This window comes from Oncorhynchus clarkii, chromosome 8, assembly GCF_045791955.1.
Source record: "Oncorhynchus clarkii lewisi isolate Uvic-CL-2024 chromosome 8, UVic_Ocla_1.0, whole genome shotgun sequence".
NCBI classification, from domain to species: Eukaryota; Metazoa; Chordata; class Actinopteri; order Salmoniformes; family Salmonidae; genus Oncorhynchus; species Oncorhynchus clarkii.
Window position 1 is genome coordinate 22,151,921 of NC_092154.1, and position 20,243 is coordinate 22,172,163.

General features: G+C 43.7%; 1 protein-coding gene across 4 annotated transcripts in view; it reads left to right on the top strand.

Annotated features, from left to right (window-relative positions):
- Positions 1 to 2,063: 2,063 nt before the first annotated feature.
- The window catches only part of LOC139415104 (protein FAM184A-like), a 103,815-nt gene continuing 85,635 nt past the window's right edge, over positions 2,064 to 20,243 (top strand). For 2 of the 4 annotated variants that reach the window (XM_071162918.1, XM_071162921.1), the window contains exon 1: positions 2,064 to 2,746. In XM_071162918.1, coding sequence (XP_071019019.1) covers positions 2,585 to 2,746 — 162 coding nt within the window. In that variant the 5' untranslated portion in view covers positions 2,064 to 2,584. The remainder of the gene's footprint in view (positions 2,747 to 20,243) is intronic. The other 2 variants (XM_071162917.1, XM_071162920.1) reach the window with 1 other exon arrangement.

A 20,243-nucleotide genomic window follows, 5' to 3' on the forward strand; every position in this document is an offset into this window, starting at 1 on the left:
AAACAAAGTGTTAGAGAAGAAAGTAAAAGTGCAATATGTGCCATGTAAGAAAGCTAACGTTTAAGTTCCTTGCTCAGAACATGAGAACATATGAAAGCTGGTGGTTCCTTTTAACATGAGTCTTCAATATTCCCAGGTAATACGTTTTAGGTTGTAGTTATTATAGGAATTATAGGACTATTTCTCTCTATACCATTTGTATTTCATTAACCTTTGACTATTGGATGTTCTTATAGGCACTTTAGTATTGCCAGTGTAACAGTATAGCTTCCGTCCCTCTCCTCGCTCCTCCAGGGCTCAAACCAGGAACATAATGACAACAGCCACCCTCGAAGCATCGTTACCCATGCAGAGCAAGGGGAACAACCACTCCAAGTCTCAGAGCGAGTGACGTTTGAAACGCTATTAGCACGCACCCCGCTAACTAGCTAGCCATTTCACATCGGTTACACCAGCCTAATCTTGGGAGTTGATAGGCTTGAAGTCATAAACAGCGCAATGCTTGATGCACAACGAAGAGCTGCTGGCAAAACGCACGAAAGTGCAGTTTGAATGAATGCTTACGAGCCTGCTGCTGCCTACCACTGCTCAGTCAGACTGCTCTATCAAATAATAGACTTAGTTATAACATAATAACACACAGAAATACGAGCCTTAGGTCATTATTATGGTCGAATCTGGAAACTATCATCTCGAAAACAAGACATTTATTCTTTCAGTGAAAATACGGAACCGTTCTGTATTTTATCTAACAGGTGGCATCCATTAGTCTAAATATTCCTGTTACATTGCACAACCTTCAATGTTATGTCATAATTACGTAAAATTCTGGCAAATTAGGCGGCCCAAACTGTTGCATATACATTGACTCTGCGTGCAATGAATGCAAGAGAAGTGACACAATTTCACCTGGTTAATATTGCCTGCTAACCTGGATTTATTTTGGCTAAATATGCAGGTTTAAATATATATAGTTCTGTGTATTGATTTTAAGAAAGGCATTGATGTTCATGGTTAGGTACACATTGGAGCAATGATACGCACCGCATCGATTATATGCAACGCAGGACACGCTAGATAAACTAGTAATATCATCAACCATGTGTAGTTAACTAGTGATTTTGATTGATTGTTTTTTATAAGATAAGTTTAATGCTAGCTAGCAACTTACCTTGGCTTACTGCAATCACGTAACAGGCAGTCTCCTTGTGGAGTGCAATGAGAGGCAGGTGGTTAGAGCGTTGGACTTGTTAACTGTAAGGTTGCAAGATTGAATCCTGTGAGCTGACAAGGTGAAAATCTGTCGTTCTGCCCCTGAACGAGGCAGTTGACCTACCGTTCCTAAGCCGTCATTGAAAATAAGAATGTGTTCTTAACTGACTTGACAAGTTTAAAAAAATTACAAAAATAAAACCGGCCAAATCGGTGTCCAAAGATACCGATTTCCAATTGTTATGAAAACTTGAAATCGGCCCTAATTAATCAGCCATTCCGATTAATCGGTTGACCTCTAGTTACTAGCCTACTATATTCAGCAGCGATTTAAGACTAGCTCCGTGGAAATGTTCCTATGTATAGGTGCTCCAGGCATGCAGGCTGCAAGCTTGATCAATGAACAGCTTTGTCCTCCTCACACATCTCCTAAAATGTATGATCTGGCCACACACACACACACGCACGCGCACACACGCCATGAACCATATCCCCAAAATATGCAGCTTTGTCCTCCTCACACACCTCCTAAAATGTGTGATCTGGCTACACAGACACAGACACACACACGCGCGCGCGCGCACACACACACACACACACACACACACACACACACACACACACACACACACACACTCGCTCCTTGAACCATATCACCAAAATATGCAAAAATTACAATGTTTTGATTAATACTATTGAAATGTGGTGAAGGTTTCCGCTGACTGATCCCCATCGTAGCAGTACCAATAATATTTCATCGCATCAATGAAACTGAGGGGAGAGCGTGAAAACGAACGGAACTGACGTCAGTCATGTAAACTGTTGAAGTGATCCATGGTAACCGAGTCCTTAGCAGTGCAGCAACCACTCAGCCTGTCATAGCTAGTTATGCATTGAAGAAACCACTCTTCGGACCGGCTCTCTCCGGTGCAAAATATCGTGTTCAACGTGAGTAACATCAATTCACCAAGCTCTTTCATTCGTGCAAATACAAATCGACGAATTTCCTGAATTTGAGTGTGGTCAAACCAATGCTGTTGCTACACCTAACGATAGCTATCTAACGTTAGCTAATGCTGAGGACCTCTTCATGAAACTGCAACATTTCTGTGATGATGATGGTAGGCAGTGTTAATTGGTTCAGCAAATAAGGGCAAATATTACAACGTTATGCTAGCAGCTATTGCATTAGTTTTTTTCCTGCGCAAAATGAGAGATTGATATCCATCAGTTGAAAAATTGATGTCTTGATGTTGTTTTATTTTACGGTTTCGAGGAGAAAGATCCCGTTGCAGGAGAACCTGCTTTGGCCATTGTGCCATTGATCGCTACATCACATTCTTATAGTAACAACATTTGAAGGATCGTGAAGATGGCGACTGGAGCGGGTTGGCAGCAGTACTACAGCCCTGCTGTTGGCAATCCATCGACCGGAGCAGGGAAATATAATTCTGGCTCATCATCAACAATCACCATGGAATATACCCAAGATCTGCACCTCAAAATGAGCAAGAAAATAGCACAGCTGACAAAGGTAAGGATTGTAACTGTTATATTTAGATATTCGGGTATCAAGGGTCCTTGTATCAGGTGCTGTGACCCTGCTACTGCACCTGTCAAGGCTCGGGTGCTGAGGAGGTAACTGACCCCGATCCTATCGTTCATCAGCGAATCGATGCTCTGACTGTACAGAACGCAAATGTAACAATTATGTTGCTAGCTAATGTAGTCATTAAGTTTGAAATGAAAAAAAATGCCTAGTTTGGTCATGGGTATTATTCAATCATACAATTGAACACGGGGCGCCATTACTGTATTACTCAGTGTCTTATACTGCTCAATAATAATAACTTTTAACCCGAGGTGCTAACAGCTGTTTATACCACCAGCTGGAATGAAATGATTGTGTGTGTGTGTGTGCTGATCACATCCTAAAGCCATTTTCAAATTGAGAACATGTCATTGTTACCCCTTTTAATAAAGCCTATGTTTTGCTACAAGGTAATTTAGGAGGCAAGTATCCCATCCACACTAGGAGCAAGATCCATTGAAGTAAAGAAGAGAGAGTGGTTCCACATGATCCTAGAACCTGACCTTGTATGGGCTATTAACCCTTTAAAGTGGGCACAGATTTTGCTCGGGGCAGGGTTTCACATTTCAGTACATTTTATATGTGAGTTGGCTAAAGTACAAGACAGACTAGGACACCAGACTAGTATTTTACCTACTCTAGCCTTGCGGTTTTCCATTTGATAACCAATCCAAAAGGATGGTCCTGCGAACTAACCCAAAGTGTGTGTGACCATGTTGTTTGTACACCCCAGCAGCCCCTCTCCTCTGTCTGTGCTTCATCTGTTAAGACATTTCTTTTTCTTTTTCTGCCCTGTCAAACAGACACAGACAGACTTCAACTGATTTAAAGACTAGTGGCAAGTGTCCTCTTGTCCAGGTCATAACTCAGTCAAAACATTGCAGTAGTGGACATGGGTCTGAAAGGGGATACATCTAACCTGCCCTAAAGAAGCATTAGAAGGCAGCTCCATTGTCTGTTTCTGAAGCTCTAGTTTGGTCAAACCACTGTCTCCTACTCACTGCAGTAAGGTCCTGATTCATAACGTTTGCAGTGTCATTCCGAGTAGGTTGACACTACAGTATTTTGAAGCTCATTGGGATGCAATACTTTCATATTTCTCAGCTTTACAGCACAGCATTAGATGTTTGTTTCAATCTCATAGTCACCTGAATGAGTGATGCAGAAAAAAAAGTTTGGATGCAAAGGCATTTCAAACTGATGGGCCATATTTTAGCCTACTGTAATCATCTTTTTGAACGGAAGCCTAATATCCATGTGATTTATATTTCCTTTATTGGTCTTTTTAAATCAGATCTTGTGTCACACCATTTGCACAAAATCCTTTCTGTAAAATGTTTATTTTTCTTGTACCGCTGCCCGCGCGAGAGCAGTATTTTATTGTCCGTTGAATTTTATATAGGATGGCTGTGAAGACTGTAAGTTGGCCATAGCAACCAGCTCCATATAGTTCAAGGCAATATCATGCAGGTATTAAGATGCATGTTTTTCTGAAGCAACTGGCCTTGACCAGTCTTTTGTCCTTAGCTTCGGCTATGAGTAAGGTTATGGGTTTCTAGATAAAAGTACCTAAAAACAGAATATTATGCAGATATATTATGCACCCTTAATATTGTTCCAAGGACAAACAGGTGCAAGGCAGTCTAATTTTATAGCCTATTTTAAGTACAGAGCTGGATCTAGCTGTAGGCTTTAAAAGCTTTCCACCTGAATAGTCAAACTACAACACTATTATACACAACAGGGCTACAGACTTTGACCATTTAGTCACATTTATGCGACCCTTTGATATGGCTGTGTGAGTTATATTTTTAATTGGTAGCATCTGTGCGAGTTGCACATTCTACCTGGACACCGCAATCAAAACTGCCTATTCCTTGCCTGGATAAGACCATGACTTGGTCGAACAGTAAAGTGCATTATCCTCATTATTCCTGAAATGATTGTGTCTGCCCTGCGGCTGTGCCTGTTTCGTTAGGGACGGCTGCTGTGATGAGCGAGCTCACTCCCTTTCCCCTTATGTGGGCACTGAAACATGCATTCTCTATGTATAAAATGCAATTTGGAAGCAACTACTGTTGTACTTGTTGAAAAGCCCATCTCCACTTTCTGTACTGTAGGTATACTTTTTATTTTTCAACTCTCAATATTGAGCTAGAACCCCACTGTTTTATAATACTTAATTTCACCTTTGAATGTAGTTTTTATAACCGTGTGTTGAGCTACTTCTGCGCATTTAGCCCTCCAGTCATCCCTGACATCAGTATACTATTTTCCCCACTTCATTGGCAATTACAGGCTCTCATTGAACAGTTTCCACAAGACCCAAAAGAGATCAATGCAAAACACTCAGTTCTATCATGGTGAAAATCCTGTGTTCCAACGGCACGTTGTTTTAGCTAATCCAAGTTTATAATTTTAAAAGGCTAATTGATCATTAGAAAACCCTTTTGCAATTATGTTAGCACAGCTGAAAACTGTTGTTCTGATTTAAAGACACAATAAAACTGTCCTTCTTTAGATTAGTTGAGTATCTGGAGCATTAGCATGTGTGGGTTCGATTACAGGCTCAAAATGGCCAGAAACAAAGATCTTTCTTCTGAAACTCGTCAGTCTATTCTTGTTCTGAGAGGTGAAGGTTATTCCATGCAAGAAATTGCCAAGAAACTGAAGATCTCGTACAACGCTGTGTACTACTCCCGTCACAGAACAGTGCAAACTGGCCCTAACCAGAATAGAAAGAGGAGTGGGAGGCCCCGGTGCACAACTAAGCAAGAGGTATTAGAGTGTCTCATTAGAGTGTCTAGTTTGTTTCTCAAACGTCTCACAAGTCCTCAACTGGCAACGTCATTAAATAGTACCCACAAAACACCAGTCTCAACGTCAACAGTGAAGAGGCGACTCCGGGATGCTTTTCTTCTAGGCAGAGTTGCAAAGAAAAAGCCATATCTCAGACTGGCCAATAAAAATAAAATATTAAGATGGGCAAAAGAACAGACACTGGACAAATTTAAGTTTTTGAGGTGTTAGGATCACAAAGAAGAACATTCGTGAGACGCAGAAAAAATGAAAAGATGCTGGAGGAGTGCTTGACACCATTTGTCAAGCATGGTGGAGGCAATGTGATGGTCTGGGGGTGCTTTGGTGGTGGTGGGAATACATTTACATGTCTTGGAATGGCCTAGTCAAAGCCCAGACCTCAATCCAATTAAGAATCTGTGGTATGACTTAAAGATTGCTGTACACCAGCGGAACCCATCCAACTTGATGGAGCTGGAGGAGTTTTGCCATGAAGAATGGGCAAAACTCCCAGTGGCTAGATGTGCCAAGCTTATAGAGACAAACCTGACTCCGTTACACCAGCTCTGTCAGGAGGAATGGGCCAAAATTCACCCAACTAATTGTGGGAAGCTTATGGAGGGCTACCCAAAAGGTTTGACCCAAGTTAAACAATTTAAAGGCAATTCTACCAAATACTAATTGAGTGTATGTAAACTTCTGACCCACTGGGAATGTGATAAAAGAAATAAAAGCTGAAATAAATCATTCTCTCTACTATTATTCTGACATTTCACATTCTTAAATAAAGTGGTGATCCTAACTGACCTAAGACGGGGCCTTTTTAGGATTAAATTGGATTAAATGTCAGGAATTGTGAAAAACTGAGTTTAAATGTATTTGGCTAAGGTGTATGTAAACTTCCAACTTCAACTGTGTGTGTGTGTGTGTGTGTGTGTGTGTGTGTGTGTGTGTAATATCAATTTGATCAGAAATACAGTGTAGACATTGTTAATGTTGTAAATGACTATTGTAGCTGGAAACGGCAAATTTTTTATGGAATATGTACATAGGCGTACAGAGGCCCATTATCAGCAACCATCACTTTCAATGGCAGATTGTGTTATATACACTGCTCAAAAAAATAAAGGGAACACTAAAATAACACATCCTAGATCTGAATGAATGAAATATTCTTATTAAATACTTTTTTCTTTACGTAGTTGAATGTGCTGACAACAAAATCACACCAAAATTATCAATGGAAATCAAATTTATCAACCTATGGAGGTCTGGATTTGGAGTCACACTCAAAATTAAAGTGGAAAACCACACTACAGGCTGATCCAACTTTTATGTAATGTCCTTAAAACAAGTCAAAATGAGGCTCAGTAGTGTGTGTGTGTGTGTGTGTGTGTGTGTGTGTGTGTGTGTGTGTGTGTGTGTGTAATATCAATTTGATCAGAAATACAGTGTAGACATTGTTAATGTTGTAAATGACTATTGTAGCTGGAAACGGCAAATTTTTTATGGAATATGTACATAGGCGTACAGAGGCCCATTATCAGCAACCATCACTTTCAATGGCAGATTGTGTTATATACACTGCTCAAAAAAATAAAGGGAACACTAAAATAACACATCCTAGATCTGAATGAATGAAATATTCTTATTAAATACTTTTTTCTTTACGTAGTTGAATGTGCTGACAACAAAATCACACCAAAATTATCAATGGAAATCAAATTTATCAACCTATGGAGGTCTGGATTTGGAGTCACACTCAAAATTAAAGTGGAAAACCACACTACAGGCTGATCCAACTTTTATGTAATGTCCTTAAAACAAGTCAAAATGAGGCTCAGTAGTGTGTGTGTGTGTGTGTGTGTGTGTGTGTGTGTGTGTGTGTGTGTGGCCTCCACGTGCCTGTATGACCTCCCTACAACGCCTGGGCATGCTCCTGATGAGGTGGCGGATGGTCTCCTGAGGGATCTCCTCCCAGACCTGGACTAAAGCATCCGCCAACTCCTGGACAGTCTGTGGTGCAACGTGGCGTTGGTGGATGGAGCGAGACATGATGTCCCAGATGTGCTCAACTGGATTCAGGTCTGGGGAACGGGCGGGCCAGTCCATAGCATCAATGCCTTCCTCTTGCAGTAACTGCTGACACACTCCAGCCACATGAGGTCTAGCATTGTCTTGCATTAGGAGGAACCCAGGGCCAACCGCACCAGCATATGGTCTCACAAGGGGTCTGAGGATCTCATCTCGGTACCTAATGGCAGTCAGGCTACCTCTGACGAGCACAAGGAGGGCTGTGCGGTCCCCCAAAGAAATGCCACCCCACACCATGACTGACCCACCGCCAAACCGGTCATGCTGGAGGATGTTGCAGGCAGCAGAACATTCTCCACGGCGTCTCCAGACTCTGTCACGTCTGTCACATGTGCTCAGTGTGAACCTTCTTTCATCTGTGAAGAGCACAGGGCGCCAGTGGCGAATTTGCCAATCTTGGTGTTCTCTGGCAAATGCCAAACGTCCTGCACGGTGTTGGGCTGTAAGCACAACCCCCACCTGTGGACATCGGGCCCTCATACTACCCTCATGGGGTCTGTTTCTGACCCTTTGAGCAGACATATGCACATTTGTGGCCTGCTGGAGGTCATTTTGCAGGGCTCTGGCAGTGCTCCTCCTGCTCCTCCTTGCACAAAGGCGGAGGTAGAGGTCCTGCTGCTGGGTTGTTGCCCTCCTACGGCCTCCTCCACGTCTCCTGATGTACTGGCCTGTCTCCTGGTAGCGCCTCCATGCTCTGGACACTACACTGACAGACACAGCAAACCTTCTTGCCACAGCTCGCATTGATGTGTCATCCTGGACGAGCTGCACTACCTGAGCCACTTGTGTGGGTTGTAGACTCCGTCTCATGCTACCACTAGAGTGAAAGCACCGCCAGCATTCAAAAGTGACCAAAACATCAGCCAGGAAGCATAGGAACTGAGAAGTGGTCTGTGGTCACCACCTGCAGATCCACTCCTTTATTGGGGGTGTCTTGCTAATTGCCTATAATTTCCACCTGTTGTCTATTCCATTTACACAACAGCATGTGAAATGTATTGTCAATCAGTGTTGCTTCCTAAGTGGACAGTTTGATTTCACATAAGTGTGATTGACTTGGAGTTACATTGTGTTGTTTAAGTGTTCCCTTTATTTTTTTGAGGTGTGTGTGTGTGTGTGTGTGTGTGTGTGTGTGTGTGTGTGTGTGTGTGTGTGTGTGTGTGTGTGTGTGTGTGTGTGTGTGTGTGTGTGTGTGTGTGTGTGTGTGTGTGTGTGTGTGTGTGTGTGTGCGTGCGTGCTCACACAATTGGGCCTCTGACATCACAGTATTTCTGTCCAATCAAATTGCCATCAATAAAATGAAATTGTTGTTCATTGTCCGTAGCTTATGCCTTCCCACAACATAACTCCACCGCCACCATGGTTGCACTCTGTTCACAACGTTGACATCAGTAAAACACTCACCCACACAATGGCATACACATGGTCTGCGATTGTGAGGCCGGTTGGACGTACTGCCAAATTCTCTAAAACAACGTTGGAGGCGGCTTATGGAAGCGAAATTAGCATTAGAATATATGGCAACAGCTCTGGTGGACATTCCTGCAGTCAGCATGGCAATTGCATGCTCCCTCAAAACTTGACCTTTGTGACATTGTGTTGTGTGACAATACTGCACATTTTAGTGGCATTATATTGTCCCCAGCACAAGGGGCACCTGTGTAACGATCATGCTGTTTATCTTGGCAAAGGAGAAATGCTCACTAACAGGGATGTAAACAAATTTGTGCACACAATTTGAGACAGACAATCTTTTGTGCGTATGGAATTTCTTGGGACTTTTTATTTCAGCTCATGAAACCATGGGACCAACACTTTACATTTTATATTTTAGTTTAGTATGTATACATTTTTTGGGACAATTTGGATATCTGAAAAAATGTCATGCCTAGCCTACGAGATATCTCTTATGGTTTTGAGATACGGATTGTGCAAAATGCGCATCGGCCATTGCAAGTGTATACATAGACCTCATTGATGAAAAGTATTTTAGGACATTACATTAAAAATACATGGCTTCTAGAGTGGGTTTTATATTTAGAGTTAGCGATCAGGCTCATGTGTTATTAGTTTCCACTTCCTCAGGTCAATTAGCCCTAAATCATGAATCAGGCCTATGTGATATTAGTGCAAATAAAGATGTAGGGAAATTCATCTCGATTGAACAATTCTGGAACCCTATTTTGACAGTAAAATATAACAACAATAGCCTAATGTCATGAATTTTGGTTTGACAAATCACTGGATTAGGTTGCACATCAAATTATCTTGTATCATGCATTCCTGCTTGGACATGTTAGATGAAACAACTTACAGTATTTATTGAATTCCATCTCAGTAGTCTGACACTTCTGAATAAAGAACTGTGAATGACTTTAATGACTGTATAAGATGGTTACATTTTGTTTTATTGCGTGGCGCTGCAGAATGTTTTTGTGTTACCAAATCATGGGCTGGTGTCACCAACTGCAAAAGTTACAGTAGTGGAAACATTAGTCGCAAGCCTTGCAGCACAGTTAAATCATGTTTCCTCATTTACATAGAATAAACCCATTAGTTACATAGTTATATTATCTTAATGCAGATTCCCATTGGTAACGGAATATTGCCTTTAAAGAGTGAGTTGGAGCCAGAGAGTCAGCCTTCTCAGCCCTCCTGTTCTCCAAGCACTGCCCTGTTAACCTTTCTTCTGGAGCATGTTTCACTTAGAATGAAACCAATCTCTGATTTAGCTCCAGCTAGCTCCCAGCACCCTGTATTTACTTCTGAAATGGAGAGGATTGCTCTCTGTAAAGTGATGACAACCACACTTGAAGGAATGTGTTTCTCCCCTTTAGCCCAGCCGTGCCAAGTGGTCCCGTCCATCCCATCTCCCCAGTGGATTTCTCTCTGTAGTGAGATCACTCAAGAGGATGGGCTCAGGCTGCGTTAATACGTCTGCCAGAGAGGGGAATGTAGTGCAATGCACTGTCTGCATGTGTCGTGCCATAATCCCAGGGGTTAAAAGTGATTTGATTTCTTTGTTTTATCAGGTGGCAGGATTGCCTGGGCTGTGCTACAGAGCAGATGGCTGTGGCCCAGGGCTTAGTTCCAATAGGTATTGCTGGGAGGAACTGTAACAATATGTTATTTTAGGAAACAGCTTCAGCGTTATCCGGTTGACCTCAGAATGAAATGGCACTGCAGGCTTAACAGAAAACGCTTATTCTGCGTAAGCATGTTAACGCTACAGTACCTATGAGTGGGTAGGAAATGTACTGCAAGATTGCAACCAAAGATGTGCTCCAGAGGGATGGCAAGAAAGAAAGTCTGACAACTCAATCTTTCTCAGGAAATATGCCATTTATGGAGAGAGAAAAAATTGCACATTTTATAGTCAATAGTATTTTGTGGTGAAGAAAAAAGCTTGTTATTTGAGAACACATTGTCCATGACTTTACCTGCAGGCACTGGGGATATTGAACATTATTTCAATTACTCTCCCAGAAGGATTCAGAGAGGGGTCAAAATCAAATGAGAAAACTGTCAAAATCAAACCCTGCTGTAGATAAGGCAGGGTTGTTGTTAACCTTGGCAGGATGCTTTGGGATGAATCCCATGTCAGATTTCATTAAGATACGCTCTCATACCCCATGGCTACCTTGTCACAGGATACATGTGGAAACTTGTCTCCGATTCACCACCAACTGTCAAATCAAACTTTATTTGTCACATGCAACGAATACAACAAGTGTAGACCTTACCGTGAAATGCTTAGTTACAAGCCCATAGCCAACAGTGCAGTTCAAGAAGAGTTAAGAAAATATTTACCAAATAAACTAAAGTAAAAAATAATAAACAGTAACACAATAACATGGCTATATACAGGGGGTACAGGTTAGAGGTAATTTGTACATGTAGGTAGGGGTGAAGTGACTATGCATAGATAATGAACAGTGAGTAGCAGCAGTGTACAGAACAAATGTGTGTGTGTGTGGGGGGGGGGGGGGGGGGGGGGGCGGCGCGGCGCATGTCAATGCAATGGTCCGGTGCCCATTTTATTAATTGTTCAGCAGTCCTATGGCTTGGGGTTAGAAGCTGTTAAGGAGCCTTTTGGTCCTAGATTTGGCGCTCTGGTACTGCTTGCCGTGCGGTAGCAGAGAGAACAGTCTATGACTTGGGTGACTGGAGTCTCTGACAATTTTATGGGCTTTCCTCTGACACCGCCTATTATATAGGTCCTGGATTGCAGGAAGCTTGGCCCCAGTGATGTACTGGGCCGTACGCACTACCCTCTGTAGCGCCTTACGGTCGAATGCCGAGCAGTTGCCATACCAGGCGGTGACGCAACCGGTCAGGATGCTCTCGATGATGCAGCTGTAGAACTTTTTGAGGATCTGGGTACCCATGTCAAATCTTTTCAGTCTCCTGAGGGGGAAAAGGCTTTGTCTTGCCCTTTTCACAACTGTCTTGATGTGTTTGGACCATAATAGATCGTTGGTGATGTGGACACCAAGGAACTTGAAACTCTTCACTCGCTCCACTACAGCCCCGTCGATGTTAATGGGGGCCTGTTCGGCCCACATTTTCCTGTAGTCCACGATCAGCTCCTTTTGTCTTGCTCACATTGAGGGAGAGGTTGTTGTCCTGGCACCACACTGCCAGTTCTCTGACCTCCTCCCTATAGGCTGTCTCATCGTTGTTGGTGATCAGGCCTACCACTTGTGTTTTCAGCAAACTTAAAGATGGTGTTGGATTCGTATTTGGCCACGCAGTCGTGGGTGAACAGGGAGTACAGAAGGGGACTAAGTACACACCCCTGAGGGGCCCCAGTGTTGAGGATCAGCGTGGCCTACCCTTACCACCTGGGGGCGTTTAGTCCCAGGGTCCTTCGCTTAGTGATGAGCTTTGAGGGCACTATGATGTTGAACGCTGAGCTGTAGTCAATGAACAGCATTCTCACATAGGTGTTCCTTTTGTCCAAGTGGGAAAGGGCAGTGTGGTGTGCGATTGAGATTGCATCATCAGTGGATCTGTTGAAGCGGTATGCGAATTGGTGTGGGTCTATGGTATCCGGGAGGATGCTGTTGATGTGAGCAATGAACAGCCTTTCAAAGCACTTCATGGCTACCGACATGAGTGCTAATGGACAGTAATCATTTAGGCAGGTTCTTTGCTTCCTTGGGAACAGGGACTATGGTGGTCTGCTTGAAGCATATAGGTATTACAGACTCCTTCAGGGAGAGGCTGAATATGTCAGTGAAGACACTTGCCAGTTGGTCCGCGCATTATTTTTTTTTTGTTTTTTGTGTGTGAATTTTACCCCTTTTTCTCCCCAATTTTGTGGTATCCTTTGTTTAGTAGCTACTGTCTTGTCACATCGCTACAACTCCCGTACGGGCTCGGGAGAGACGAAGGTTGAAAGTCATGCGTCCTCCGATGCACAACCCAACCAAGCCGCACTGCTTCTTAACACAGCGCCCTCCAACCCGGAAGCCAGCCGCACCAATGTGTCGGAGGAAACACCGTGCACCTGGCAACCTTGGTTAGCGCGCACTGCGCCCGGTCCGCCACAGGAGTTGCTGGTGCGCGATGAGACAAGGATTTCCCTACCGGCCAAACCTTCCCTAACCCGGACGATGCTAGGCCAATTGTGCGTCGCCCCACGGACCTCCCGGTCGCGGCCGGTTACGACAGAGCCTGGGCACGAACCCAGAGTCTCTGGTGGCGCAGCTGGCACTGCAGTACAGCGCCCTAACCACTGTGCCACCCGGGAGGCAGTCCGCGCATGCTTTGAGTACACGTCCTGGTAATCCATCTTGCCCCGCGGATTTGTGAATGTTGACCTGTTTAAAGTTCTTGTTCACATCGGCTACCGAGAGCAGTCATCCAGAACAGCTGGTGCTCTCATGCATGCTTCAGTGTTGCTTGCCTCGAAGCGAGCATAAAAGGCATTTAGCTCGTCTGGTAGGCACGCTTCACTGGGCAGCTCACGTCTGGGTTTCCCTTTGTAGTCCGTAATAGTTTTAAAGCCCTGCCACAACTGACGAACATCAGAGCCGGTGTAATATGGAGTTGGTCCCCCCTTTTGCTGCTATAAGGCTTTCCACTAGATGTTGGAATATTGCTGAGGGTACTTGCTTCCATTCAGCCATGAGCTGTGTGATGCAACCCGTGGTAAACAGTCATTGCCATACATACTGCTCATCTGTCATCTGCTAGAACACAGCACTGTGGTGACAATAATGCAGGATTTAGCCTGTAAAGTTCTGGAAAGTAGCTTTGAAGGTGAATATCTAGCTCTAATTATTTCACCTCAAGTGTCTATGACAGACTCCAGGCAGCAATGAATCCTGGGAAACAGTACCCTGACCAATGAGTGTGAAAGTAACCCATGCATTTCTAATGTGTTAGGCCTAAGCATTTACCAAGGCTATTTGAGTCGGCTGGCTGTTTGTTGTTAGGGGGACCATATTGTACTGCAGTGGTTCCCAATCAGGATTACTAGGACCCCTGGGAGTACTTGGCCTATCCACAGGGGTACTTGAGAAGACTCGTGACCATACGCTTACTGGTAAAATGCAAATTGGGGGGTACTTCAGGCGTACTCTGGGCAGAGTAATTCAGTTGGTGGTGCAGTAACCAAACAAAGTTTGGAACCACTGCTGTCCTGTATTGAGTTTCAACAGGGATGTGAGGAATTGAGGAACCCCAGAACAAAAACAGGTGAAGACGATTAGAGAGGGCAGGTTGGAGGTGTCAGGTGGGGAACTGATGACAACACAGGAAGGACACGATCCTGAATGTCAGCACAGGTCAGACTGTTGGACTAAATAATAATTGTTATTTACATCCGTTTGGAATCTAGCATCATTCTGTGTGTTTTGAAATTGAAATGCAACCACTGTCATAAACATAATCAATGTCAACCATCGTCATTTACATTATATTTCCAAAAGTATGTGGACACCGGCTTGTCAAACATCTCATTCCAAAATCATGGGCATTATTATGGAGTTGGTCCCCCCTTTGCTGCTATAACAGCCTCCACTCTTATGGGAAGGCTTTTCACTAGATGTTGGAACATTGCTGCGGGTACTTGCTTCCATTCAGCCACAAGAGCATTAGTGAGGTCAGGAGCTGATGTTGGGCAATTTGGCCTGGTTCGCAATGTCGGAGTTCAAATTCATCGCAATGGTGTTCGATGAGGTTGAGGTCAGGGCTCTGTTCAGGCCAGTCAAGTTCTTCCACACCGATCTCAACAAATTATTTCTGTATGGACCTCGCTTTGTGCACGGGGGCATTGTCAAGCTGAAACAGGAAAGGACCTTCCCCAAACTGTTGCCACAAAGTTGGAAGCACAGAATCGTCTAGAATGTCATCATCGTATGCTGTAGCGTTAAGATTTTCCTTCACTGTGGAACTAAGGGGCCTAGCCCCTACCATGAAAAACAGCCTCAGACCATTATTCCTCCACTAAACATTACAGTTGGCACTATGCATTCGGGCAAGTAGCGTTTTCCTGGCATCCATCAACTCACATATTTCCCCCCACTGTATGTTTGCCAACAATACCAATAGGGGTTTCATTATATAAACTAAGCTAGCCACCGTATTTGCCACCTGCCCTCTTGGTTCTGTCATCGGCAATAGCTGAGCTTCTGTTCTAGCTAAATCCAACTCTTTGTTTCAAAATCTGTTCGCTATATTCAGGTTGAAACATGTATGGTTGAATGTCACCATATACTGTAGCTAATAGAAAATCAAAAAATGCTCCATAGTCGTGCTAGTGAGAGGAATCACTTGAAGCCATTGCATTCTGGTCAGTGCTTTCAGTTGTGCCCAAACAGTATTTCCAATCATTTTTCAGTGAGATCCCTATTGGCTCCTTGATTTGCCGATAGAAGTTGCTAGATAACGTTTTGCTACGATGACGTCACAGCACCAATTTGCCTTGCTGCAGCAAGGTTTTCATCAAGGATCTCTCTGTACTTTGCTCTGTTCATCTTTCCCTCAATCCTGACTAGTCTCCCAGTCCCTGCCTCTGAAACGCTTCACCATAAGGATGGTTTCAGGTTTCCTCCAGACATGTCACTAGACATTCAGACCAAAGAGGTCAAACTTGGTTTCATCAGACCAGAGAATCTTATTTCTCATGGTCCGAGTGTCCTTTAGGTGCCTTTTGGCAAACTCCAAGCGGGCTGTCGTGCCTTTTACTGAGGAGTGTCTTCAGTCCGACCACTCTACCATAAAGGCCTAATTGGTGGAGTGTTGCAGAGATGGGATAATCTTCCAAAAGGACAACCATCTCCACAGAGGAACTCTGGAGCACTGTCAGTGTGACCATCGGGTTCTTGCACTTCTTCATGCACTGTCAACTGTGGGACCTTATATAGACTGGTGTGTGCTTTTCCAAATCATGTACAATCAATTGAATTTACCACAGGTGGAATAAAATTGTATAAATAATTCAAGGATGATCAATGGAAATAGGATGCACTTGAGCTCAATTTCGAGTCTCATAGCAAAGGTCTTATGTAGTGTGTTTTACATTGGATAAAAGTAGAGACTCACAGCTAGACAATGTTATATCATACATTGCAGTTGAGGAGCAATGGGAAAGTCATTCTGCTTTGAAAGTTGATAAACTTGTAACCTCACGTTTGAGAAAATGGCCCTTGAATGTTTTGGTACACCTACTGGAGTGCTCTTCTTTCAGCATCGTTCACATCCTCTTAAGACTTAGTCCCACCTATCTCTAAGGATTCACATGTGAGGCCATGTGGTAAACACACACTATTTGTCACATGCACAGGATACAGAAGGTGTAAACACTAGAGTGATAGTACTTGCATACTTGCATAGTAGCAATATTAGATTATGTTTACGGATGGGTCATGTGAAGGAAATGCTATAACCACCCCCCAGCCACATTTAGCTAAGTGGACCGGTCACTATGGTCTAGACATGTACACATGTTCATTAAATACTATCGATGGCTGTAATCACCCCCAGACACACCTGCTAATTTCATGGGTCATGTAATAATTCGCCTGAAGTGGTGTTTTTTTATTTAGATATGTAGCTAGCTAACTAGCTAGCGAAACAATTAACCAGAATAACCCCAACTCATACTACCAATACAAACATTGTCATAGCTGTAGTATGAATCTTCAGGTAGCTCAAGCTAACAAACTAGGTCCAATGTTAGCTAGCTTTTAGCAAATTGATTTCTGATTATAATAATATTACTACACAGATCATACACGTAATGTTAGCTAGCAAGCCAGCAAGCTAACTTTTGCTAGATAACTAACAGTAACGTAAACTCACCCCATTCCATACAAATGTGCGCAACCGTGACATTCAAACGAGGCTACAAAGAAAATGAATGGGACTGTAGCGACTGTGTTGACTTCAAAATCTGGGGAGTGAACTACGTTTCTATTCAAGCGTTGGTCGACATGGTAATGGCTCTCTGGTATTGGAGAAAAGTTTAAAAAACTGACCCTCCGCTACATCTTGACGTGTCATGTCGTAACGTACAGCACGCATAAAACAACTATTTCTGTCTTACAATCTCTCTCCACCAGGTGTAGCACTTCTCATCATTTAAAAACAAGAAATGTACAGTGACTGGATTAAGGGGGATACCTAGTCATATTTTGCGTTGTCACTGCAAGTGATCACGACTCTCAAAAAAACTGTTTACTTCTGAAGAACACTTTAGCACCGTCCTAAAAACCTGATTCAAATTCGACACAAACCTTCAAATAGGTATGTAATGATACATTATATAAACTCTTTATAGTGTTTTATTTACATTTTAGAGGCGATAAGGTGATAAATTGGACAGATCGAGTGAAAAAAAAAAGCTATTTTCCCACACAACATCTCTCCTTACTATCACGTATTAGTTTAGCTTCCCCACCCGCCATTTTTAAAAACACCAGACGGGCATCATTGCCTGCTTGAATCATGCAGAAACGGGCAGCGTTTAGGTCATGCCATTTATTTTGTTGGCAAGGGGAGAAAGTGTGCTTTACAATGGTATTGACATTACAGTTGATCTGGAAGTATTACGTTTTTTGGGGTGATAAAATAAGGTCAATTGTACAGACCAAGGCGATGTACAAAAGTGAGTGAGTTTACATTACGCTTTAACTTCCAATAAAAACTACTTTATGACAAAATTTGAAACTTTTTTAACAGAAAATGTAGCTAGACTCTTACCTGTATATGTGGATGAATGCTTCACGGCAGACTAGAACCATTTAACTCTGTTTTGTTTGTAGCTACATCTTGTTTGCCCAGCTTTGTGCCAAGTCACTCCGGTTCACACTGACGGTGGCATGTACAGAAAGTAGCCCATCACTTTTTCCTACTGACCCGTCGATGGCGCCTGCTAAATTCAGGGCATCAATGTTGAGAAAGTAGCAAAACGTTTGTAGTTCTCGATGGCTAACATTATATTTTTCAAAAACGGCGCAGTAAAAGGACTGTCAGTACTCTCTTCTCTCTGACACACATATTGGTGTCAAGCTTCTCGGATGGTTTCGACACATTGGTCTCTGGCTCATGCACACACACTCACATACACACAGATTATAACACCACAAGCAACCAGAAACATCCTGCTCCTACAGGTCGGGTAGGGAGAGCACTAGCGTGTGAAACAAGATAACATAAACAAATCAATATTCTAACTGGCTGAGGGGCTACAGGTGAGAGTGTACAGCTCCTGCTGTGTCATGGTTACAGAGAGATGATGGAAGGGGACAGGGGCTTTCCCCAGGGACATCCGGAAGGCCCTCTGCTATTACAGCCCAGTCGCCCCCTCTCTCTGCTGCCTCACCCCCCTCCATCAACCCCCAATTAAGATTAGAGGGAGCCGATATGACTTGGCCTTTCTCATCAGACGGCGGAAAGTTAATAGATGTTGACTCAAGAACCCCTCCACCTGCGGCCTGTAAGCGGGAGGCGTGGGGTGATGAAAGAGGCTAAGTAAGTCGAGGACTGCTCGCTCTGGCTGGCTTTGAGGCAGCCATTTACCGCCTGGTAAATGGCTGCCACATCAACATGCTGAGTCGGTGCAGTCTGGGGGACCGGGCTGCCGAGGTGTCTGCCGAGGTGTCCGGCTCAGTCATCCAGGCGCTGTAAAACGACTCATATCAGTGAAAACGGACTGGCTTGGGTCAGGAGCTGTCCTACCATGCGTACTGGAAGACACTGCTGCAGGCGCTGCGTCTGAGTGTAGCTGTCTCGTACTCTGTCTCCGACTTGTCAGTTTCTCTGTTCTGCAAGCTTAGCTCTCCCCCTCCTGCTCTTTTTCTCTCTGCTTCTTACTATCACACATCATCCTAGCCTCCAAGGTAAATACACAATGAATAGTAAAATGCTTCCACCTCAACCACCCCTCCCATTCCTCGCTCACAGAGCCGCGGAGGGATGTATAGCGCTGCCGTCAGCTCTATGTTTAACACTGAAGTAAAGTCAGTGTTATTCAACTAGCTTTGAGTTGCGGACCTCCCCAAGATCTTTGAAGTTGAATGGTTGAATGGTGTTGGGCTTGTTTGTGTGCCCGACAACAGGTGTGATTGTGAGTGTATATTGTGTGTAGAGTGCTACTCTCTCCTCCCCCCCCTATAATTACAGTTCTCCCGAGCTCCGCAACAAATCTGTTTTACTGGCCTCGTTGACATCGTACTTGGTTTTTAACACCCAATGTGGTGCTGACAACTCTACATAAACGCTCATCATACTACAGACGATAGATCAGGTTGGAATTAGCTCACAGTGAAACCCTCAATGGGAAGAACTTAGCAGAGGAGTCAAGCTCCAGAAAGTTGATTTAAATACGTAGCCTAATTGATGTAGTGTTTCGTTTTCTTACTGTATTACTGTTCCAGTGTCAAATCTCAGGATTTTATGGTGCATGTGCTAGTTGTGCTAGTTGTGGTCACTTGGCTTTTAGGGCCTATCTCTGTGTGAGACATTTAAACAGGTGAGCTGTGTCAGCCCACTATTTCTCCTCCTTTACTCCACTATAAAGCCAGTTTTAGAGAAGTCTGATCTAGAATTCTCCCCCAGGACTGACTGACTGGCCTCTCCCACAGCCTTCATCACCCTTTCATGATGCTCCTCTCACCTCATGATGTGCCTCTCAGACAGGCCTAATGAGGGAGAGTGGTGGCACAGGCTCTCTCTCTCTCTCACACACACACAGACACCAGACTAATGTGCAACACGGTGGCAGCGGCGCTTTTAAATAAACATCCATTGTTTCTTGAAGTAGAGATGAGAGGGATATACATGTTTTTGAAATGCTGGGGGCCAGCTGTGCAGATCCTAATGCTGCTTTGATCTATCGCCATGCTAATAGCGGTGTGTGTGTGTGTGTGTGGGGGGGGGGGGGCTATTATCAGCTATTATCAGACTTTTATTTCCTGTAATGATTTTCCACCTCACACAGACAGCAATAGGATACAGCTGCCCTCTGTGTGATGTGTGTTGTTTAAGTCTACATCTGACACTTTGCTGTGGTAAATGGCAACCCTTGGCTTGGGGA